The 19,792-nt window shown below is 42.6% G+C and overlaps 2 protein-coding genes across 5 annotated transcripts in view; one reads left to right on the top strand and one right to left on the bottom strand.

The window, feature by feature from the left end:
- Positions 1-18,180, top strand: part of LOC122842543 (collagen alpha-1(XVII) chain-like) — a 27,626-nt gene extending 9,446 nt beyond the window's left edge. The window contains exons 10-55 of the mRNA XM_044136521.1: positions 552-1,016; positions 1,168-1,251; positions 1,346-1,408; positions 1,523-1,681; positions 2,226-2,318; positions 2,405-2,449; positions 2,676-2,819; positions 5,395-5,970; positions 6,045-6,095; positions 6,208-6,225; positions 6,303-6,329; positions 6,435-6,497; positions 6,579-6,683; positions 6,780-6,824; positions 8,120-8,155; positions 8,254-8,298; positions 8,429-8,464; positions 8,548-8,583; positions 8,662-8,715; positions 8,861-8,896; positions 9,017-9,088; positions 9,177-9,203; positions 9,896-9,931; positions 10,011-10,046; positions 10,134-10,214; positions 10,340-10,375; positions 10,472-10,555; positions 11,550-11,630; positions 11,704-11,754; positions 11,870-11,929; positions 12,047-12,106; positions 12,183-12,209; positions 12,328-12,462; positions 12,556-12,594; positions 12,701-12,817; positions 12,894-13,013; positions 13,113-13,223; positions 14,361-14,498; positions 14,573-14,692; positions 14,768-14,947; positions 15,204-15,344; positions 16,265-16,492; positions 16,704-16,868; positions 16,974-17,054; positions 17,144-17,227; positions 17,353-18,180. Coding sequence (XP_043992456.1) covers positions 552-1,016; positions 1,168-1,251; positions 1,346-1,408; positions 1,523-1,681; positions 2,226-2,318; positions 2,405-2,449; positions 2,676-2,819; positions 5,395-5,970; positions 6,045-6,095; positions 6,208-6,225; positions 6,303-6,329; positions 6,435-6,497; positions 6,579-6,683; positions 6,780-6,824; positions 8,120-8,155; positions 8,254-8,298; positions 8,429-8,464; positions 8,548-8,583; positions 8,662-8,715; positions 8,861-8,896; positions 9,017-9,088; positions 9,177-9,203; positions 9,896-9,931; positions 10,011-10,046; positions 10,134-10,214; positions 10,340-10,375; positions 10,472-10,555; positions 11,550-11,630; positions 11,704-11,754; positions 11,870-11,929; positions 12,047-12,106; positions 12,183-12,209; positions 12,328-12,462; positions 12,556-12,594; positions 12,701-12,817; positions 12,894-13,013; positions 13,113-13,223; positions 14,361-14,498; positions 14,573-14,692; positions 14,768-14,947; positions 15,204-15,344; positions 16,265-16,492; positions 16,704-16,868; positions 16,974-17,054; positions 17,144-17,227; positions 17,353-17,408 — 4,547 coding nt within the window. The 3' untranslated portion in view covers positions 17,409-18,180. The remainder of the gene's footprint in view (positions 1-551; positions 1,017-1,167; positions 1,252-1,345; positions 1,409-1,522; positions 1,682-2,225; positions 2,319-2,404; positions 2,450-2,675; positions 2,820-5,394; positions 5,971-6,044; positions 6,096-6,207; positions 6,226-6,302; positions 6,330-6,434; positions 6,498-6,578; positions 6,684-6,779; positions 6,825-8,119; positions 8,156-8,253; positions 8,299-8,428; positions 8,465-8,547; positions 8,584-8,661; positions 8,716-8,860; positions 8,897-9,016; positions 9,089-9,176; positions 9,204-9,895; positions 9,932-10,010; positions 10,047-10,133; positions 10,215-10,339; positions 10,376-10,471; positions 10,556-11,549; positions 11,631-11,703; positions 11,755-11,869; positions 11,930-12,046; positions 12,107-12,182; positions 12,210-12,327; positions 12,463-12,555; positions 12,595-12,700; positions 12,818-12,893; positions 13,014-13,112; positions 13,224-14,360; positions 14,499-14,572; positions 14,693-14,767; positions 14,948-15,203; positions 15,345-16,264; positions 16,493-16,703; positions 16,869-16,973; positions 17,055-17,143; positions 17,228-17,352) is intronic.
- slka (STE20-like kinase a) overlaps positions 18,162-19,792 on the bottom strand; it is a 28,557-nt gene continuing 26,926 nt past the window's right edge. For all 4 annotated transcript variants that reach the window (XM_044136522.1, XM_044136523.1, XM_044136524.1 and 1 more), the window contains one exon: positions 18,162-19,792. In XM_044136522.1, the coding sequence (XP_043992457.1) occupies positions 19,646-19,792 (147 nt within the window). In that variant the 3' untranslated portion in view covers positions 18,162-19,645.

Below are 19,792 nucleotides of genomic sequence, written 5' to 3'. Positions count from 1 at the left end.
CCTGTTTGATGGACAGTATCTTTGTGCATCACACAAAAGAGAGGAAAAAAATTATAATTAATGTTTAACATGAAATGAGTAGCTAGAAAATTACTGAACACATAACTGCAACCACGTTCATTTGAAATTCTGCTATATGTAATTCATGGTTGCAAACTGAGTAACTTTTAAATAAGAGGGATTGACAGTGTTTGGTGTGAGGTGTGACTTGCAGATTCAGCAGTCAATTAGTTTTTAAAACATCAAAAGAATATATCACATTTAGATGATTTATTTTTCTCTGTCAGAGCTTATAAAAAATATAACTATCTCGATTACTCTCATTCTGATTCATAATCCTAATTCAGCCTTCTACCTAGTAAAGCTTTGCAACATTGTAAGATTAGAAAACACTATTTGAGCTTGTTAGTGTTATGAAATGATCATTTAGTAGCGTTTATTCTGATGTAAAATATACTTTACTCTAATAATAATATGATAAGGATAGACTTAACAAACAGTGTATGGTTCATTTCTCACATTTTTATCTCTTTGATGATTTTCTCCAACAGCTTCAACTCTATTTGAACCTATTGTTCAGACGAATGGGTTCAACACTATCGATGTGTCGGGCCTCTATGACAGCAGACTGACATCCAGGCAGCGTGACTCTGGTGTCCAAACAGGCCAACACACTGTCACAGTGAAGTCATGCCACTGTGACGCTGGCGTCAAATCCAGCCAGTATGACGTTAGCCTGAGCTCCGGTCAGTACGACACCGGTCTGAAATCTGGACGATATGACATGAATCTCAAATCAGGCCAGTATGACACCACTGGGAGATCAGGCCAATACGACACCCTGGATTCAGCCTTTCCCACTTTCTCCTGGTCCACCTCCACGCTGCCCTCCCCCTCCACGACCGTCGTCGCCGGCAACACCAGCAGCTACACCTATCAGCTTGGTCAGGTCAGCGCCAACAACAGGTCGGGAGGCTCCCCGCCGCTCAGTCCTGTCCCACAGCAATCTCTATCAGGTCAGAATCATCAGTTGGAGGCACACCTACAGGAAGATGCAGATGATTTTTTGTGCACTAAATGTTTTAATTGACTGGAAGCTTAAAAAAAGACAAACTGCTAAAGTTTTTGATAAAGTTTGTCATTCTGTGTCTGCATCTCTGTTTCCAGTTTACGGTTTTCAGAATAATCTGGCACCCACCTCTATCGGTGCGCTCACCACCAGCGGCGGCAACGTAACGGCTAACCTTGGAGGTAATGGCTGCTTGTCTGTGGAGTATCAGATGTCTACCAGGCAACAATAAACCAAAACAGATCTTTTATTTAGAGAGTACGTTTGATTTGACAGGGTATGGCGTCCAAAAGAACGTGTCAAACGGCAGTGCTGTCATAAGCTCAGGGATCTCTACAGGTAAGCATAGAAAAGTTTTCCTTTTTCTCTTTATTTAAAAAACAAAATCCAGAGAAATATTTGATAGGCCATATCTAATTGAAATGGCCTCTGAATGGGTTTCATCTTCTTTAGCCACTAGGTCCCAAACCGATGATGTCTACAAGAGAGACTACAGATATATGGCCTCTGAAAAGGAGAACGTTCCTGCCAGGAGGGAGGGAGAAATGCTCATTCTGGCAAAAGACAGTGGCAAGCAGTTTACCACCACCAGCAGCGCTCATATAGGAGGAGGTGAGAGGTGAACTCATGCTCCCTTGTGGAGAAAAAGAGGCACGTCTCATGTCTCAGGAGGAGACGCAGCACTTTATTTAAACCCAGGATCCCACATGCTTAAGCTTCAGTATAAATATCAGTTTATTTATCAGTTTCTTTACGATGGACAAAAAGTAAACATAAACACAGAGCCTACTTAACAGGCTATCATTAGGGTTGTAACCCTGTATTTTCGTACAGCGCTAATATTGAAAGGGGTGCCAATTTCCGACTGTCCCAATACGTAAGTAGGCAACTGAAAAGAGGATTTTTTTTTCCTATTGCGTAGCCATATGACACAGTGGTACCCTGGAAGATGAGCCATTTTGCCCAAATCAAAAAACGCCACTGTTGGTGATGTAACATATGTTACAACTGCAAAACCACACGTGCTCTTTATAGCAGTATTTTGTTTTTTGTTTTACCATGTGCTCACCACAAGGGGGCACCCATGATTATTGATATAATTGGATTGCGCAAAAAGCGGATTTTGAGTGATTGTTTGCCATTATGCTCGCCACAGGTTCACTTTCAGGAGACTCAATAAAGAAGGAGAAGCTTATTTCCAGCTACGTTGACACGGGCACGCTGAAAGCAGAGACAGGCAATTCATACTGTAAGCATAAATTATACTTATCTTTTCAGAAATATTAGTTTTCAGTGTAAATAGTGGAGATTGATCTGTTTTTTTTTTTCCATCAGATGGATCATCCGGAGTCCTGATGAAAGATAAGGCAACCTATGCAGGTATATCATTAGTAATGCGTTCATCAAAGGTTTTTAGGTGTTAATTCCTAAATAAGGCCCATTTGGAGCTTTACTTGCAGTATTATCTCAAACTGAACTGAAGCCATCTTTAGCATCTTTCTTCTGTTTTTGATGTTTTATAAATTAGGAACAACGTTATATTGATAGATTAAAACAGTTGTTGAAAGCTGGGCTGTAACTCCTCGGGTTAATCTGCTGTTTTCAGAGATTCACAGAGACAGCGGCATCTTTGGGGGAGGAGGTCTGTGCTGCTGCTCCGACTCCTGCTGCTCCTGGTGGAAGTGGCTGCTGGGCTTGCTGCTCCTCTGCCTGCTTCTGCTCGGGCTCCTGTTTGGCCTCATCGCACTGGGTAAGAGGCTTGTAAAAGCATTAGCTCGATTAAAGTAATACTAAGAAAATAAATGTGTCCCTTAAGAAACCACATCAGTACTGAGAGTTTAGAGTTTCGGCACCACAAGGTGTCAGAGAGTGAAAGGTTTTAGACCAGTAGGATGTGCTGCTTTAGCTTTTACAAGCTGAAGAATGTTATTTCACAGCACTGTGAGACAGTACATGTGGTCCCTAGGAAATTTGATCTCTGAATGCCTCCTTCACTCTCATAAAGTCTGCCATTCATTGGTGCAGCTTTAGAAATTGTTGCTTGATGACATCACTTCACACAACTCATCTAAGATCTCTGTGCAGTAAATGAGTCAACAATCTGCCTCCAGACTGATAAAAACGTGATAAACAGAACTGTAAAATCTGCTCTCTTTTTTTAAAGTAATTATGAACTTACTAAATGTAGCGGATAATAGCATGGTTAGCTTTTAATTAGCGACACACTCATGTTAATATTGTCCCCTAAATAAATGCTTTTTGTAAAAGAACACTTAAACTTTCCTCAGTTAGGTTTTATTGTTAATTCCCTTTTTGTTCTTTAAAGCAAAGTTAAGTTTGGAGGCAATAGAGAGCAACTGGCATCAAAACTCATCTTACAGTGGTGTCTGTCAATAATTGTTCAGCAGCATCAAAGGATCACTGACTGACCTATTATTCATTAACGATGCATGGAGATTTACTTAATATATTTTTTCACAAAGGTGCTATAAGTCAAACTTTGACTTCAGTAGCTAAACACCAATACTTGACAGGAGGAAGAGTAGCATGCAGGTAATATGTGCAGAGAAACCCATCAAGTTTCAAGAAAGCAGAATATTTTATACTACAGCTGCACGTTATGTTGCAAATATGTTGCCAAATGAGTGTGAGCAGTATTTTGTTTGCAAAAGACTGTTTGTAGGCCTATTTGTTAATGAATATATTCCAAATCTAAGAAATTTAAACTCTTCATGACCGAAAACTGAGTCACACTGTTGGAGTCTCACTGCCAGAGAGACGCTTCTGATGGAAGCGTCACTTTAAAATTCTTTCCATTCACTGTAACTCTGACAGCAAGGTTTCCGTCTTGATGTTTCTCCCCTGAGTACCAATGTGATTATCACCCAGAAAGAATCCTGCCTGAAATGAAGCTACACCACCTCGTTCCAGGAAACACCTTTTCAATGAAATAGCAAGGAATATATCTGTATTTGATTGTCTGATTGTAAACTCCAGTACTGATTTGTAATAAAGAACCAATTCTATTGTCGGTAAATATACTTGATTGTAGTGACTAAAAACCTGACAGAGGTATCTGTTAGCATGTTGTTTAATGGCATATTACGTGATAGACACAAAGAAGTGCATGTAATGTGAGAAATGGAATATAAATGAAAACATCTGGAAAGTGTGGCATGCATTTATATTCCCCTCATTCACCCGTCCTGAGTCAATACCAACTAGCATCACCTTTCACTGTTTACAGCCCCCAATGTTTCTGTGTGTCTGTGTCTGCTTTGCACATTTGAGCATTTTTAAGTCTTAGTGTGTGTTTTGGATTGATGTCTGGACTTTGACTGGGCCATTCTAACCCATACATAAGGCTTTGACCTAAACCGTTTAATTGTAGTTCTGGCTGCATCTTTAGGGCGGTTATTTCGTTGGAAGTACCTTGCAGACTCCTGTAGCTTTTCTTCCAGAGTTGCCCTGTATTTAATTGCTCCCATCATCTCTGACAACACTCTGTTTTGGCATATTGACCAAAATCTCAACTTTTCTTCCACATTCTCACCGTGCCGCTACATGGCTTATCGCAAACTGCAAATGGTACTTCATATTACTTTCTTTTTGTGTCTTTCTTTGTCACGTTTTCACCTGTGCTGTACAGCTTCTCCAGAGTTACCACAAACTTGTTGGCTAAATACTTTGATACATGCTCTCCTGGTCTGACCTGTTAGTTTAAGCATCATTGTCTTGGTGTTTTTGCAACTTGCACTATAGTCTTTCTATTTTCAGATGATGGATTGAACAGTTTTTTTTTCTGAGATGTTTAAAGCTGTGGATACTGTTTACTTTCTCCACAAATGTTCCCAAGATCTGGCTGTGGGTTTCCAGAACAGATCTATATACAATGAGATCAATTACACACAGATGGATCCTATTTACTAAATAGGAAACTTCAGTCGGATTAAATTGATTTTACTTTGGGGAAGACTAAAGGCGGCTGAATAAAATGTGTACCACAGTTTGAATTTTTCTTTCACTTCACAATTATAAATCACTTTGTGTTGGTCCATCATATAGGATTGCAATAAAACACATGAAAGTTTGCAGCTATAATATTACATCAAATCATAGCCTTGCCTCTGTCTATGGCTTTGCGCACTAACAGACAATATTTTCCGGTTAATTTGCCATTTTCTCACAAGTAGATTATGTGCTTATGTAATGTAATGTGACAGCACAAGTTACTTCTCGCATCCTTTGTGAATTGGTGCTTTTAAGTTTACTGAAAAATACAAACAATTCGTCAAAGTAAACACAGAAAATGTTCATTCTTTCAGCCGAGGACGTGAGGAAGCTCAAGAAGCAAGTGTCGTCTCTGGAGAACGACGTCTCAGTCGCCAATGCTCGCACTAGTCGGCTGTCGGGGTCGGGTTCCTCCAATGACATCAACACCTATGTGAGCGGCGGAGGGGGAGGCGCAGGCACCGACAACACACTCATCCTCGGATTCGGAGGTGCAGGTGGAGGTGGCTCGGATTCCAAAACGCAAATCAGTATTGCTGGTGCTGGTGCTGGTGCAGGCGGATCTGCCAGTCGGAATGATGTGGATGTTGGCGTTGTGGGTGTCGGTGGTGCTGGAGGGGCTGCGGGAGCTGGAACTAGCTCCAGTAGCAGTGCTGGTACCAGCTTGAGCGGCGGTGCTGGGAGTGCTGGTACTGGCGGTGTCAGTGCAGGCGGTGCCAGTTTTGGCGGCGGCACCGGCGGTTCCGGTACCAGTTTTGTCATTGGCGGCGGCGGTGGGGCCGGCAGTGGTGTCGGGACTGGAGTGAGTGGAAGATACATAGATAGCGCCTTCCTTCAGATGACCGTCCATCAAATGTTGAAGTCAGAAATGCAGTCACAGGCATTCAGAGGTAAAGCGCAAACACACATTCTCCCACATGCAAGTTCTGAATTCAGTTGACTGATATCCTCTTCTCTGACTCAGGCTTCCTGGCATCCTCAGTGCAGGGAGAGAGGGGATTACCTGGGCCTAAAGGTACCAGTAAAACACAGTTTTTTTTTTCATGAAAACCAAGTAAATGAAACTTCTTTTATGTAATGAGAATCCATCTGCTTATTTATTTATTTATTTATTTTGCCTTTTTCAGGGGACTCTGGATTGAAAGGTGACCAAGAAAGATGCCTGTTTTCCATTTTTTCCTTTACAGTTTCATGAAAGTAAAATATATTTCTGCATCAACAGGGGAAGCCGGTTTTCCTGGAATTCCAGGTGTGTAGCCATTTTCTTTGGTCAACCAATTGATTTTCACGTTTTCCTTTGGAAGGTTAAACCCTTTCATGATATAATCCTCCTGACTTTGACCTTTGCTTCCAGGCGCACCAGGTCCTATGGGACATGCTGGTCCTGAAGGTCCCAAAGGACAGAAAGGAAGTCAAGGTAAAGAGATTGCACTATGCTCTATTGTGGTACTTATTGGTTGGTGTGGACTGACGTATTTCATGCAAAATATCTGATCAGGTGAGCATGGAGTGGAAGGGCCACCAGGTATTAGGGGCCGCGAAGGACCACCTGGGCCTAGAGGTGACCCAGGAGCTACAGGCTTTGGACTCAAAGGGGATAAAGGTATGGCTCCGTGTAGGGGTTGTAGGCCGTTACTGTTGTATTTCTGGTTCAGAAGCAAGGGGGTTTCTTCATGATCTCGTGTTTGGGTTTCTCTAGGTGAAGCTGGATCTGTTGGACCTGCTGGGGCCCCTGGACCCAAAGGTAAGATGAGTGGAAAAAAAACTTCAAATTTTGTAGAAAAATTTGAAGTTAGACGGTATGTTTCTGTCAAGAGCCCTCTTTGGTGTATGAACTAAAAATGCCACCAGATGGCAGTGTGGAGTCATTTTTAATCCAAACCTTTTTTTTCAGAGGCGGTATTAACAACCTTTCCCACCAGTTTCAGATGAAAGTGGAGCTCACTAATCAGATCACAGTTACCCGGTTTATGTGCAAATAAAACATGCAGCCGAGTCCCAGCGTGGCCTGTCAGAGAGACAACCAGCAGGACATCAACAGCTCTGCTCATGTATCCATAACATCAGTCAAATGAAGTACATCTCCTGGCTGACATTTTCCCAGGATGCACTTTGAGTTTGTTTCAGCTGCAGTGCCTTGACGAGCTTAATGGTGTAACTTAACAGACATGGCATGAGAGAAGTAAAGGGACGTAAATAATGCGAGACTTTCCAAAGCTCAGCGCCGGTGCACAGACATGAAAGACTAGAGTCTGGATTTCACATATCGAGAGATAATCTGTACTCTCATACATGCATCATAAGACATTAGAATATTGTTGAAAAGTAAATGTTTCATACTCATAAAACCGACTTTTTCATTGCAGCAAAATACAGTTTCTCTCTCTCCCATGAAACCAACAAAAATGATTATTAATGCAGAAATGTTCAATCACAACTATTAAGTGACCCACATAAACATTAATAATATTATTGAACTCTTAGTTGTCCAGCAGGTATTTATATGTTAAGTGAAGAATAAAATAAACTTTAATATGTTTTTGTTTTAAGCAATAACATTTAGCAGCACATGTTCAGAAGTCATTGGAGAATCTTTAGCTTTTGAATACTCAAGAGACAATATTTTGGCGTACATGATAATGCTGTGTTCCACCTTTCCTATGGGAAGTTGAATGGAAGGAAAAAGTGAGGTAGCACATGAGGCATGATCGCAGAGATTAAATGCTAAATAAAGGCTAAGCTTGATGAACATCTAACCTGCAGTAATTCATTAACAGTAAGCCATATTCATCAAGATAAACATAAATAAATGCTTAAAATACATCACTGCAATGAATCTGAAATACATGGGCCTTTTGATACGCTTCATTTTTATTGAGATGATGATGTAACATCCTATTGGAGGCGAGAGTGTTATCCGACTCCTCCTCTCGCTCCACTGCAGCAGGTGTTCCTTTTGTAAAATAGATGGCCCTGAACGCTACAATGTAGATACAGAGTCAGGTAGTCATGGTGATTTATGTTTTGTTTTGTCCATAGGTGCACAAGGAATCCAAGGGTTACAAGGGCCACCTGGTCAGTTTCTTTCTTTCATACATACGCACTTTCCCAGTTTTAGTAGCCGACTATGTGATTTGATATTCTCCATTCTTGGTTTCCTGTACGTCAATCAGGTCCTCACGGTTTCCGTGGTGAGGCAGGACTACCTGGACCAAAAGGCTGGTTTTACACACGATTTCACCACTCAAAAATAACAACAAAAAACAGCAAATGCTAACTGTTTCTATGTTGTGTATGGCGCTCATGGTGATTTGTTTTTTCCTCTCTCTCTCTCTCTTTCTCTTGCAGGTGATAGAGGGCTGGCTGGATTCCAAGGACTCAAAGGTTTGCAGCTCTCCTCTTATTTTCAGACACAATCTGGAGTCAGCGAATGATCCAAATCAGTTTTATTTCATTCTGGATTTTAGGTGAAACTGGTGAAAAGGGAGTCAGAGGTCTGCAAGGTGAGCACAGCTCTGTGAATTGTTATGAACTTGGTTCGGTCTGCATGGCTTTACTGATCCAGACGTCTTGCTTATCAGGGGAACCTGGTTTACCAGGACCAGCGGGAGAGAAAGGCTCCAAAGGATCTATGGGTGAGTCGCAGGACTAACTAATCGAATCTGACATTATCTTGCTGTTCCAGACTATTAACTGTAAGCAATAAACACAATCATTATGCCACATCTTGTTTTGTGGGTTTATTTTTGAAATGATGAGCTTTTTGCTTTTTATCATCAGGACTTTCTGGACAAGATGGTGAAAAGGGATCAAGAGGTAAATTAAATATGTTCTCACAGCAGCACAAATCCACACTGAATTTTATCGCCCAAGAAGGTCTGAAGCGCGTCAACCTGTGGTCGTCGTGAATTCAGTTGTTTATTTTATGGACTTCAGGTGACCAGGGACCGTCTGGACCGCCTGGACTCAGGGGTTCTGCTGGGCCTCCTGGAGATGCTGGACTTCCAGGTAAAATCCCTTCTTGTAAAATATTTGTTGTTTGACCACATGCATGTTTTCTATTGCTATAACACACGGCGCCTCCTTTCCCCTGTAGGAACACCAGGCCTTCAAGGACCACCAGGTAGGCGTTTTGTTAAGGAAGCTTCACAAAAATCCAAGGATTCTAATTCAGTTCTTCTTGTTTAAAAATATGGTTTAGGGATTTTTGAACTGAGGTTCTGTTAAAACAGCATAAGCACTTAAAATCTCCCAGCTTCAGATTGGTTGGCCCTGGAGACTACAGATGATGTCTCATCCAAGATTAATGGAGACTTCTACAACACTATCCTTATTCAATAAACCATTAAAACTGTGTTCACATTCGGTGCACATTTTAATCATGAGTCAGTGAACCAGTTGGATTTGTAGTTTGGTCTTGACCAAGCAACTACAAGCAACACAATAGCATTGATATTGAACAATGTATTTCTCTCCCTGCAGTCAAATACAAAAGGAACATGTTAAGAAATGGCACAGAGCTGTCTGGCACTGGTTTAATAAAAAAAAACAAACGGTCAGAAATACCAATAAATAGGTTATATCTGAAACTGTAACCGAGTTATACAGCAGCTGCCATATTGGATTCTCCAGCCGGGGCTGCTGGGAACTCAGAAAAAAAAATTTTTTTGATTGAATACACAGAAAATGAAAAATCTGCAAATTAGATTGAAAGATATCAAGTGCTTCTGACCTTAACAGAACCTCTTTTTTTAAAGTCTGCTGCTTTCATTCCTGTAATGTTTTCCACATCGACGCTGTTCTTTGTGTTGTTAGGAATTCCAGGAAATCCCGGCCGACCTGGAGCCAAAGGTACAGCTGCTGTCCACCTGCAGAGCTCTCCTTTCAGTGAATGTTTTTCAGCTGTTTGACGTGCGTTTGTGTGTTTAAGGTGAACCCGGTCAAGCCGGACGAATCATCAATGCAGGTGAAGGAAATTAGAATGGCAAGACACTTTTCAACACACTCGGGTCAGACAGCAGCTAACGGTGTAGCGATCTCTGTCGTTTCCCAGCCGGCTCGGCTTCTGTTGGCATCCCAGGACCACCTGGACCTGCTGGGCCCCCGGGTCCCGCTGGTCCTCCAGGACTATCAGGTCTCTCTCTCTCTCTCTCACAGAAATGATACCTGAAAAGTTTTTGCCATCCGTTATGATATATCGTTGAACCTGGTGACTGTTACAAGTAGAAACCAGCTGATGTTTTATATCGATCTCCTCAGGTCCCATTGGCCCTGCTGGTCTGCCTGGCCCACCTGGTAGGTCAATGTCGACATATATTTCCATTTTATTTTAAACATTTTGCTCTTAGATGGCAAGTCTGATGGGTGTTGTGTTCTACTTGTCCTCTGCAGGTCCTAAAGGTGACAGAGGATATAAGGGAGAGCAGGGAGAGACTGGAATAACCAGGGAAACCATAAGTTCATCTGCAGCAGGGAGTGAGTCCTTTTTAATCTCCCTGCAGATGAATTTCCAATTTAATTTAACACAGAGTACGCTGAACGTAAATCTCTCTTTCTTTTTTAAACTAAAAGCATTATATTTAAGTTGTAAAGTTTCTGACATTGTGGTTTAGAAGTCTTCTTTGTGTATCTCGTCATCCATTTGCATGTTGCCACTCGTCAATACTGTTTACATAACAGTAAATCTCAATCTGCAGCAAACCAAGATATTTTGACCGCAGCTTAATTTATAAGTCACACTTTTGAACACCGACGTCCGAGTGAATCCTCAAAACGCATTTCTTTCGACAAGTTGCGGCACACAAGTGAGAAGTGATTTGGGATCATTGTGGAAAACTTGCTGTGAAGTGAAGCATGGCGTTGGCTGCATCATGACGTGGGAACGCTTTTGTTCAGGAGAGCAGAGTTGAGGCCGGAAGCTCACCTTCCATATCAGTGCAAACCTTTTAACATATGGTGAGGTACAACCGAATGGCTTTAGTTGATTAACATTCAACTAAAATGTCCCAGTCAAAGTCAAGACCTACGTCTAATTGATGGTCTTTGGTAAGACAATCATGTTCATAGATGCTTTAAATTCAATCTGACTGAGGTTGAGCCATTTAGAAAAGATGAATGAACAATGACGCTTTCTGTAGATGCTCAGCCATGATAGACTCTGAATCAGCTGCTGTAGTTTCAGGGGAATGTAGTTCTCCTTTGCCTTACAGGTGCGCAACACTTACCGTTGGTTTAGCAGATAAAACCCGTCAGCATACACCGAGTTTTATGGATGAAATGTGAAAAAGTTCATTCGTTCCGAGTACTTGATGCAAAAGTCTCATCGTGGGATGTTGATAAAGTCTTTACCTGCATCTTTGTCACCGCCCTTTCTATAATTGCTGGAGAATTCGGGGAGTTTTCGTTTTCAAACTTGTGGCGCAAAATGTTTTTTTTTTTTTAAACCTGTTATTCTTGGTTTGTTCTTCAGCGCAGTTCGGTGCTGGAGGAAGCTCCTCTTTCCGTAGCATACCTGGGCCACCGGGTCCACCTGGGCCTCCCGGACGTCCAGGTGAGAGACAGATCAGGCGGCGTCCCGAATCTCGCCGACTCCGATGGTTTCTGACGTTTTGTGCTTTCATCAGGCGACTCAAGACAAGGACCTCCAGGACCACCAGGGCCTCCAGGGCAGCCAGGCAAGTATTCGTATTCGCTTCTGCAACAGTTGCTATGGCAACATATGCAGACGAGATGATGATGATGATGCAGTACCCGGGTGGAATTTAAATGCCGTTACGTATCACTCTTTAGGTTATGGGATACCAGGACCTAAAGGAGAAAAGGGAGATGTGGGTTTCGCATCCAGCTCAGGTAAAATCCAAAGTGTCAGCTTGTCTTTAGTTTTTGTTTACTATCTAGTTTTGTAGTTTGCTGGAACTTTCCAGCCGGTTGTGAGTGACACACACTTTTCTGCGGCTGTGCTTATAGGAACATATTATTCTGGACCACCAGGACCTCCTGGACAGCCTGGACCTAAAGGAGCAACAGGTGATCATGGTTATAAATCCACCTCCGTGTTCTGACGTAGGTTTGCTCACAATCACGTTGCCTCTGTTTGTTTCAGGCTCTCCTGGACCCCGCGGATACACAGGTGCTTTCTGTAGTTCACATTTATGAAGATCGCACAGATTTTAATGTTTGGAGCTAAAAAAGAAAAAAAACAACACAGCCATGATGTTTGACTCGAGTGACTGTCACTTATGTCTCAGGTGAGCAAGGCCCACAGGGCGTGCCTGGGACACCAGGTAGAGCAGGAAGCTCCATTACGTATGGAGGAAACGCGGTTCCTGGACCACCGGGTCCACCGGGGCCTCCTGGACTCCCAGGGATACCTGGAGTGAAGGGTAAAGCTGATAAGACGTTGAGATGAATGAATTGCCTCGTTGTGTTTTACTTGAGGACTCATGATGATCCCGTGTGGATTGTTCCTTTGACAGGAGACACTGGAGCGCCAGGAATTCCAGGCGCGTCAAGAGGTGGAGATTTTCAAAACTTCCCTCCTCTTCAATCTTGTTCACTGATTGTTTATATTCTGCGAGAAACAAAAAAAAAAAAAAAACACAGACTATCTTATGTTTCTAGGTTCAGTCTCAGTCACCTCTGGCCCTGCTGGGCCCCCAGGGCCCCCAGGGCCTCCCGGCTCGCCTGGTTCCTTTGCTTCCTCCACTGAGATGCGGCAGTACATTTCAGACTATCTGAGTAAGTCTTTATCCAAGAACAAGGGAGTTGGAGGATGGGAACAAACTACTGATATGCCTTTTTTTGGTCCCTACAGGTAGATACAGACTGAGCAGCCTACCTGGCCCTCCAGGTCCACCTGGACCTCCAGGACTCCCAGGAACCTTCTCAGGGTCTATAGACGACATCTCTACTCGCATCATTGCATACCTGCGACGTAAGACCTGATATCAGTTGTATAAAGGGGACCTTCCTTTGACCTTTAGGAAAGGTCACGGTTGGCTGTTTGTAACCATGTTGAACTGTGGAACTGCAGGTTCAGACTCAGGCTTCAGTATCGGCGTTCAGGGACCTCCAGGACCGCCCGGTCCTCCTGGGCCCACCTCTGGCTCCCTGACTGTCAGCGCTCTCATCACCATGCTTCAGAGTGAGTTCATAAACAGCTTCCGAAAAGATGTATAGACATCCTTAGTGAAAATGTAAGTTAGAAAGCCTCAAAAGGTGAATTTATATATGTGTTACTTTGACCTAATCTCAGAACATTTTGTACTTTTAAGGGGAGGTGTTATGTAAAAGGAATTTTTCAACTTTATGTTATGTTGTAATGTTATTCCCTCATCAAAAACACACATGGAGTGTTGCTTTGATTTTTCATGCATGTTTGAGAAATCCTTTAATCTCCCTTGGCAACCTTGGGTGTGCCTAAACGCTTGCTCTCACAAAGCCCCGCCTATTTCCACAATGCTTCTCTTGACTAGCGGCGGCAGTCAAGAGAAGCAGTTAGCAAACACCCGATGGAGCTGCACATCGGCTGAGTTCATCATAAGAACTACCTCTCAGTCCTAAAAAAAAGTTGTCAGAGTAGAAACGATCAAACAGAAAAACAAATCGTTCCTATTGTGAAGAACAGTGGAGGAACCGTAACGCTGTGGGCCTGTTTCTATTAAATGTGTCCCTGGTCTAAACACTCATGCACCCTGTGGCACAATTTCCTCCTTAGCATACAGTCAGGATTTACAGACTCCTCTTATGACAGAATTATTTGATTCAGCTGTGTTGAAACAAAGACACATTTAAAATCCTCAAAAGACACCTGGCCTTTGATGATCAAGGAAAATGGATAGCGGATCAAGGAGAGCCCTCTTCATATGCCATTACAGCATAGGACTCAAACTCCAGTCCTCAAGGGCCGCTGTCCTGGAACTTTTAGATGTGCCTCTGCTGCACCACACCTGAATAGAATAATTAGGTCATTAGCAAGGCTCTGGAGAAATGATCTAGACAAGGAGGAGGTGATTAGACCATTTCATTCCAGTGTTTTGTAGCTGTGGCACATTTAAAAACTGCAGGACAGCGCCCCTTGAGGACTGGAGTTTGACACCTGTGCATTACAGGATCAAACCGTGTTCTCTTCTATTGGTTGAAAGAGTGTCTACAAAGTATTGACACACGTGGTCGCCATCTTTCTGTGTCTTTACTTTATCCTCATGTTGGACCGTGCAGACACTGACGTTTCATAGGGTGCATCAGTCTGATCTGTGTGTCTGTGGTTTGAAATGTCCAGGAGATGACGTGAGAAGATATTTGTTGTCTGGACCACCTGGGCCTCAAGGACCTCCTGGACCACCAGGGGCCTCAGGAGGACTCTCCGGCACTTACAGAATAGAGGAGATAGCCACTTATGTCTTCAATATCATGAACGGTAAGAACAGCTCACAGCGGAAATCCCCAACCTTGGAAGGTGAGGTCAATCACTGAGGTTACTATGACGTTCAGAGAGGGGGATTGCAAGAGGCCCGCCAGGTCCACGAGGTCTACCGGGCCCCCCCGGAGCTCCGGGCGCAGGAGGCTCTGGCTACACCACCGCTACCATCGACTACTCGGCTCTGATCCGAAGTGAGAGCGCTCCGTCAGTTCTACACGTCTTTACAGACGCAGAGTGGAAACTAATCACCATCTTCAATCACGCAGATTCAGATTTCCGCTCCTGGATCACTTCCGCTGTGCAGCAAGGTCCTTCTGGTCCTCCAGGTGCCCCAGGGCTGCCTGGGCCTCCTGGTCCTCAGGGGCCCCCAGGGGTCTCCACGGCGACAGTGTACGGATCGGGAGGTCGTGGCTACAGCTTGGAGGACATTCAGCGCTACCTGCAGGGTGAGTCTGAAAGAAACTAAAGCCTATTTGAGTTTGGGTCAACATTTCGTATTTAAAACAGACAGTTTTAGAAATGCAGAGTTGGCATTATAAAATTTTTCCGGTCTAGTACATGTTCACACCGTCGAAGCAACAAGAAATAAAGATGACATAAAGATGACGACCAAATCAATTTCATGTTTCACAACTTCATCTACTTCAATATGCATAAATTTGAGTCCTGTGTGTAACTTGATCTTACGGTCTTCTGTCTCAGGTTCTGGATTCAGAGGCCTTCCTGGACCCCCGGGCCCTCCAGGTCCCCAGGGGCCACCGGGCGCCGTCACCGGATCAGTGTCCTACAGCGGAAATCTCCCTCGGGAGAGCATCCGCGCTGAAATTCAACAGTATCTGTCTAGTAAGAATCCAACAGCTCACACACACATACGCAAAAACTTTAATATTAAAAGTAAGTGCACCCCTGAGTTCAGAAATGCATGGGTTAAAATGTAATGAGACATTAGCTGCTCCTCATCGGATATGAAAAATTAGTTGAATATTTTATTCCGCTGTATAAAGTGGAGAAAATATGACAAAGCATTTTAGCACAAACGCCTCAGTAGTTGTCGAGCACGGTGGTGGTGGGTTGATGATTTGGGCTCATCTCGCAGCCACATGAACTGGCAATAAAAATAAAAACGTTTGCTGACTGGGTTAAGCAAACGATGGATGTTAGAGGGTTTTATATTTCCATCTTATTTTAGCGATTAGTATAATTAGCATCACTGACAAAGCAGTCGGTGTATTTCCTAGAAATTACAGATTCTTACTACAATGATGAGATTTCCAAAAGGCTGAAAACGTTTTACAGCATTTTTCATTTTAAGCTCAAAAGGATAAAATGCCCACTTTTACTGCATCCTTTCAGCCTTTCTGTTGAGTGCTGAAAGTCCTGCTCTCTCTCGCTCTTCTGCAGCCTAAAAGAGCCGCAACATGTTTTAGAAAACACGGCTCCCTTTTGCAATGTCTTGCATCTCTGTCGCTCCTCTGACCTATTTTATTTACTTAAACTCACTGGCCTGAAAACAGCTCCACTTTGAGCCTCTTATAATAACTTCCCCACTGAACAGTGTTAGAAAAATCTGGACTTAGACATGGTGCATAAAATGGTGGAATAAAACGGATCGAGCTGAAAACTGTTTGATTCCAGTGACCTGCTGATTTCTCTAACAAAAGGACTGATGCTAATTAATCGGGTCAGATGGTCGTGTTCAGAAAATGCACACGAGGCAAACTTGCAATACCACGTTCAACCTCAATTTTTTTTTTTTTTTTCAGGCGACAGTGTTCGACGTACCATCGCCGGGCCTCCAGGTCCTCAAGGTCCAAAGGGTCAGAAGGGAGAACGCGGAGAGCCTGGCTACTCCCAGAGCTACATACAGAGCCAGAGCTACCAGCAGAGCGACGGTCGCTACGGCTCCCAGCGCAGAGACGTCGATGTCAGCAGGCTCGCCGAGACGCTCGACTACTCCAACGTCGCCATGAAAGTTACAGACTACATTAAGAGTGAGTGGACGACAGCTGCTGCAAGATTTTCTCAGTACTTCTCTGAATGCACAGTAATTTTGCCGATTATTAACGTCATACTTTTAAAAGCATAATAAAATTTCCAAACTTGACATTAAGAAAATGGAAGTATATCCTCAGACTGAGGGGGGAATAAAAAAACAGTTTCTGCATCTTCTGGTGGGATGTAAAATGTCTGGTTTTCCTGCAGATCAAGGCCTGCTGCAGCAGTACATCTCCGACGGTTCACGGAGGACAAACGTCCGAGCAATTCAAGGACCCCCGGGTCCTCCGGGGCCTCCAGGACCGCCCGGCCACAGCCGTGTGATTGGCTCCTATGGCAACGTCACAGCTGACCTGATGGACTTCTTCAGGAGTGAGGATGCACTTTTAGCTTTCCATCATCTTCATCAAAAACAAAAAGATAATAATAATGTGGCAACAGGCAAATATTTTTAAACGACCCGTTTTGTTTCCTCAGGATACGGCACCGTTACCGGGCCGCCAGGAAGCCCAGGTCCAAAGGGAGAGAGAGGGCACCCAGGACCCAGAGGAGAAAAGGGTAAGATTTGCACAAACCTGATGAAACTCTGCACCTTTTTGTAGAGATTTTTCATAAAACTGAAGCAAAGAGATTTGATTTGATCACAGGTGATCCAGGACCTCCAGGTTTACCTGGAATCCCAGCGCCCCTCACCATCCAGATTCCACACAAAGTGCAAAAGAGAGAAGCAGGTAACTTTAGCGGAAACATCCAATCTCATCTAAAAGATAAAATATGTGGGGAAAAAATAAATAAATACCCATAAATTCTTAAATATCTGAACCGTTCTTTTTTTTTTTTTTTTTTTTTGATGCAGGCGATAAAGGGGCGGTTCGTCAAAAGCGTCGTCGACGTCAAGCCGGCTTCGACTGAAGGCCGTCCCGCTGGCCGACGCAATATTCCACATCAGCTTTAATTGTTTTTTTTTGTTTTTAGAATTTTAGTTGTTAAACTGTATAAATATGCTCTTTACTGTTTCTTTCCAAGACAGGTTGGTTTGGGAAAATAATAATAATAATAATAAAAAAAAGCATTCATCTCTTTAAAAATGCTTCTTGTAGACATCTTAGCCTGTGGGTTTTTAGAAGGCTCAGACTTCACTGTTCAACTTGTGGGTGTGTAATGTTTACTTTGCTTAGTTAGAAGCCTACGTTCCCTTAGCCTGGGGGCAGCTTTTTGCCAAGCAATAAGCGGCGGTTGCTTTTTATTTCAAATGCAAGCATCTGCTCTTTTTTCCTTTTTATATTTGCTGACATTTGGGGATTATATGTATCGAGGACTATAGGAGCGTTGAAAAGCATTTATTTCACATTGGCCCCATAAAAAGAAATATTTTAAACCATTCGGCCTCTAACAGAAACATGAGCTAGACTCGGCCTCAAAGTGAGGGCCGTTTTACGAAGGTTTTGAGATTTACTTGAAAGGTTTCGTTGGTATAAAGAAGAGAAATATGTTTGTATTATTACAGAGATGGACTCGGAAAGACACGACTGATTTAATTGTATATTTTTGTGTAAGAGCACTGAATTTGATATTTTCTATATGCTTTAAGTGTTGGAGAGAGTAAATTATAAACATGGATGAACCTTTTGGATTAAAATACCAGACCAAAAAAAGAAGAATAAATCTATTTTTGGATTTGGGAGTCTTTGTATTTTTATGACTATTTTACAAACAGTTTCAGTCAAGTCTTCAAATAAACAGTCAGGGTTTTACTTACAAGAAAAGAAATTGGGCCTTTTATAAAGATGCATTAAATACATTAGATCTGACATCAAAAATGCATATAGGAATATTCATGATGGGAAAGTGACGCTTGAAAACGATGCAACTGAAAAAAAAAAAGAAATCTAAGAACTAAGAAAAATCCAGCATTCATAAAAAAAAAATTATGTTCAAGTCATCTTATAGGAAATATACCACAGAGCAGCAACAAATTAATTTGATGATGTAACATACGGCTGAAAGCTGCAGATGCTGACATTCATACAGTAACAGATGCTCTGATAAGCAACGACAGCATCAAGGTAGAGAAGCGTTTGAAAACTAAAACGTTGCAAAAACATAAAAATAAAATCGAGCGCAATAATTAAACAGAAAAAACTCTGAAACATTACAGTCATCTGGAGTTTCGATAGGCTTCTGTGAGGCAAAAGGATCAAGTCTCTGAACCTTCATGAATATTCTTTTTAACTCAAGTGGCGAACCAGTGCAATTACATTCCTTTACAATCCAAACTTTACAACAACTGTTTGTGCGAATGCTGCTCCAAATAAGTGACCTTATTTCTATTCTTTGAACAGGACGACGGTGTTTACAGCACTTTGGGGCGAGGGAGAGTAACAGTATGTCATAAACAAATACATCAATTTGTCTCTGGAGGAGACAGAAGTGCTGTTGGTAAGCACACTTTTTGATTATTCTGTAGTCACACGAAACACGGTACGTTCTAATTTTTTGGATACAGCTTTATGACAGTTTTTTTTTTTTTTTTGATGCCCTATGACAACATTATGCACAGTAAATACACTCCTCTTTTCTTCTCCCAGATCCACTTTACATGCAGCCACAGATTTTTTTTTTTTCCTCTCCCCCAAATTGGATTTGATCACCAGCTAAAGTGAAATGCAACAGGGACAACAGCTTTGTTTAAGTGCAAAACATTCAAGGGTTTCATTTATTTACTGCGAGCGGTAAAACTGTCAGAAATGGGGTGGGGAGGGGATGTGTGTGTGTGTGTGTGTGTGTGTGTGTGAGGCACTGGAGATTATTTATGCTGTTGCAGGTTGTGCTTATAATAATCTGACAAGCATGGCTGATCTTAGCTAACAACCGCAAACCTTGGAAGTCTTCTCATGCTCAAAAAAGTGCATATTACTTAGATATTTCCCAGCAGGCTGAGAAAATGCTTTTAGGTGAGGGAACGGTGTGTAGGCACATCAAGCTCACTGACTGTAGAATCAAAGCACAAATTACATTTCAATGTTTATCGGAAACAAAAAGAAGAAGAAGAAGAGCAACAACAACAACAAAAAAAAACTCTCATCAGGGATACAGGGTGGGCGGGAGATAAAAGTTTGGAGTTTAGTTTGAGGAACATAAACACGAGGCTATAAACCTGAGTTCTGCAGGTTTGGGATGGGGTAGAATTTGGACACCCGGCTTTGGGTGGTGGGGTTAAGGCATTCGGATTCCCCGCTCATCCTGAAGAAAACTTCTTGCTCCTGGAGCTTCCGCGTGAATTCCTCCTCTAGCGC

Source organism: Gambusia affinis, linkage group LG13 (genome assembly GCF_019740435.1).
Source record: "Gambusia affinis linkage group LG13, SWU_Gaff_1.0, whole genome shotgun sequence".
Taxonomy (NCBI): Eukaryota; Metazoa; Chordata; class Actinopteri; order Cyprinodontiformes; family Poeciliidae; genus Gambusia; species Gambusia affinis.
Note: the sequence above shows the minus strand (reverse complement) of the source record. Positions and strands in the feature narration are given on the sequence as shown.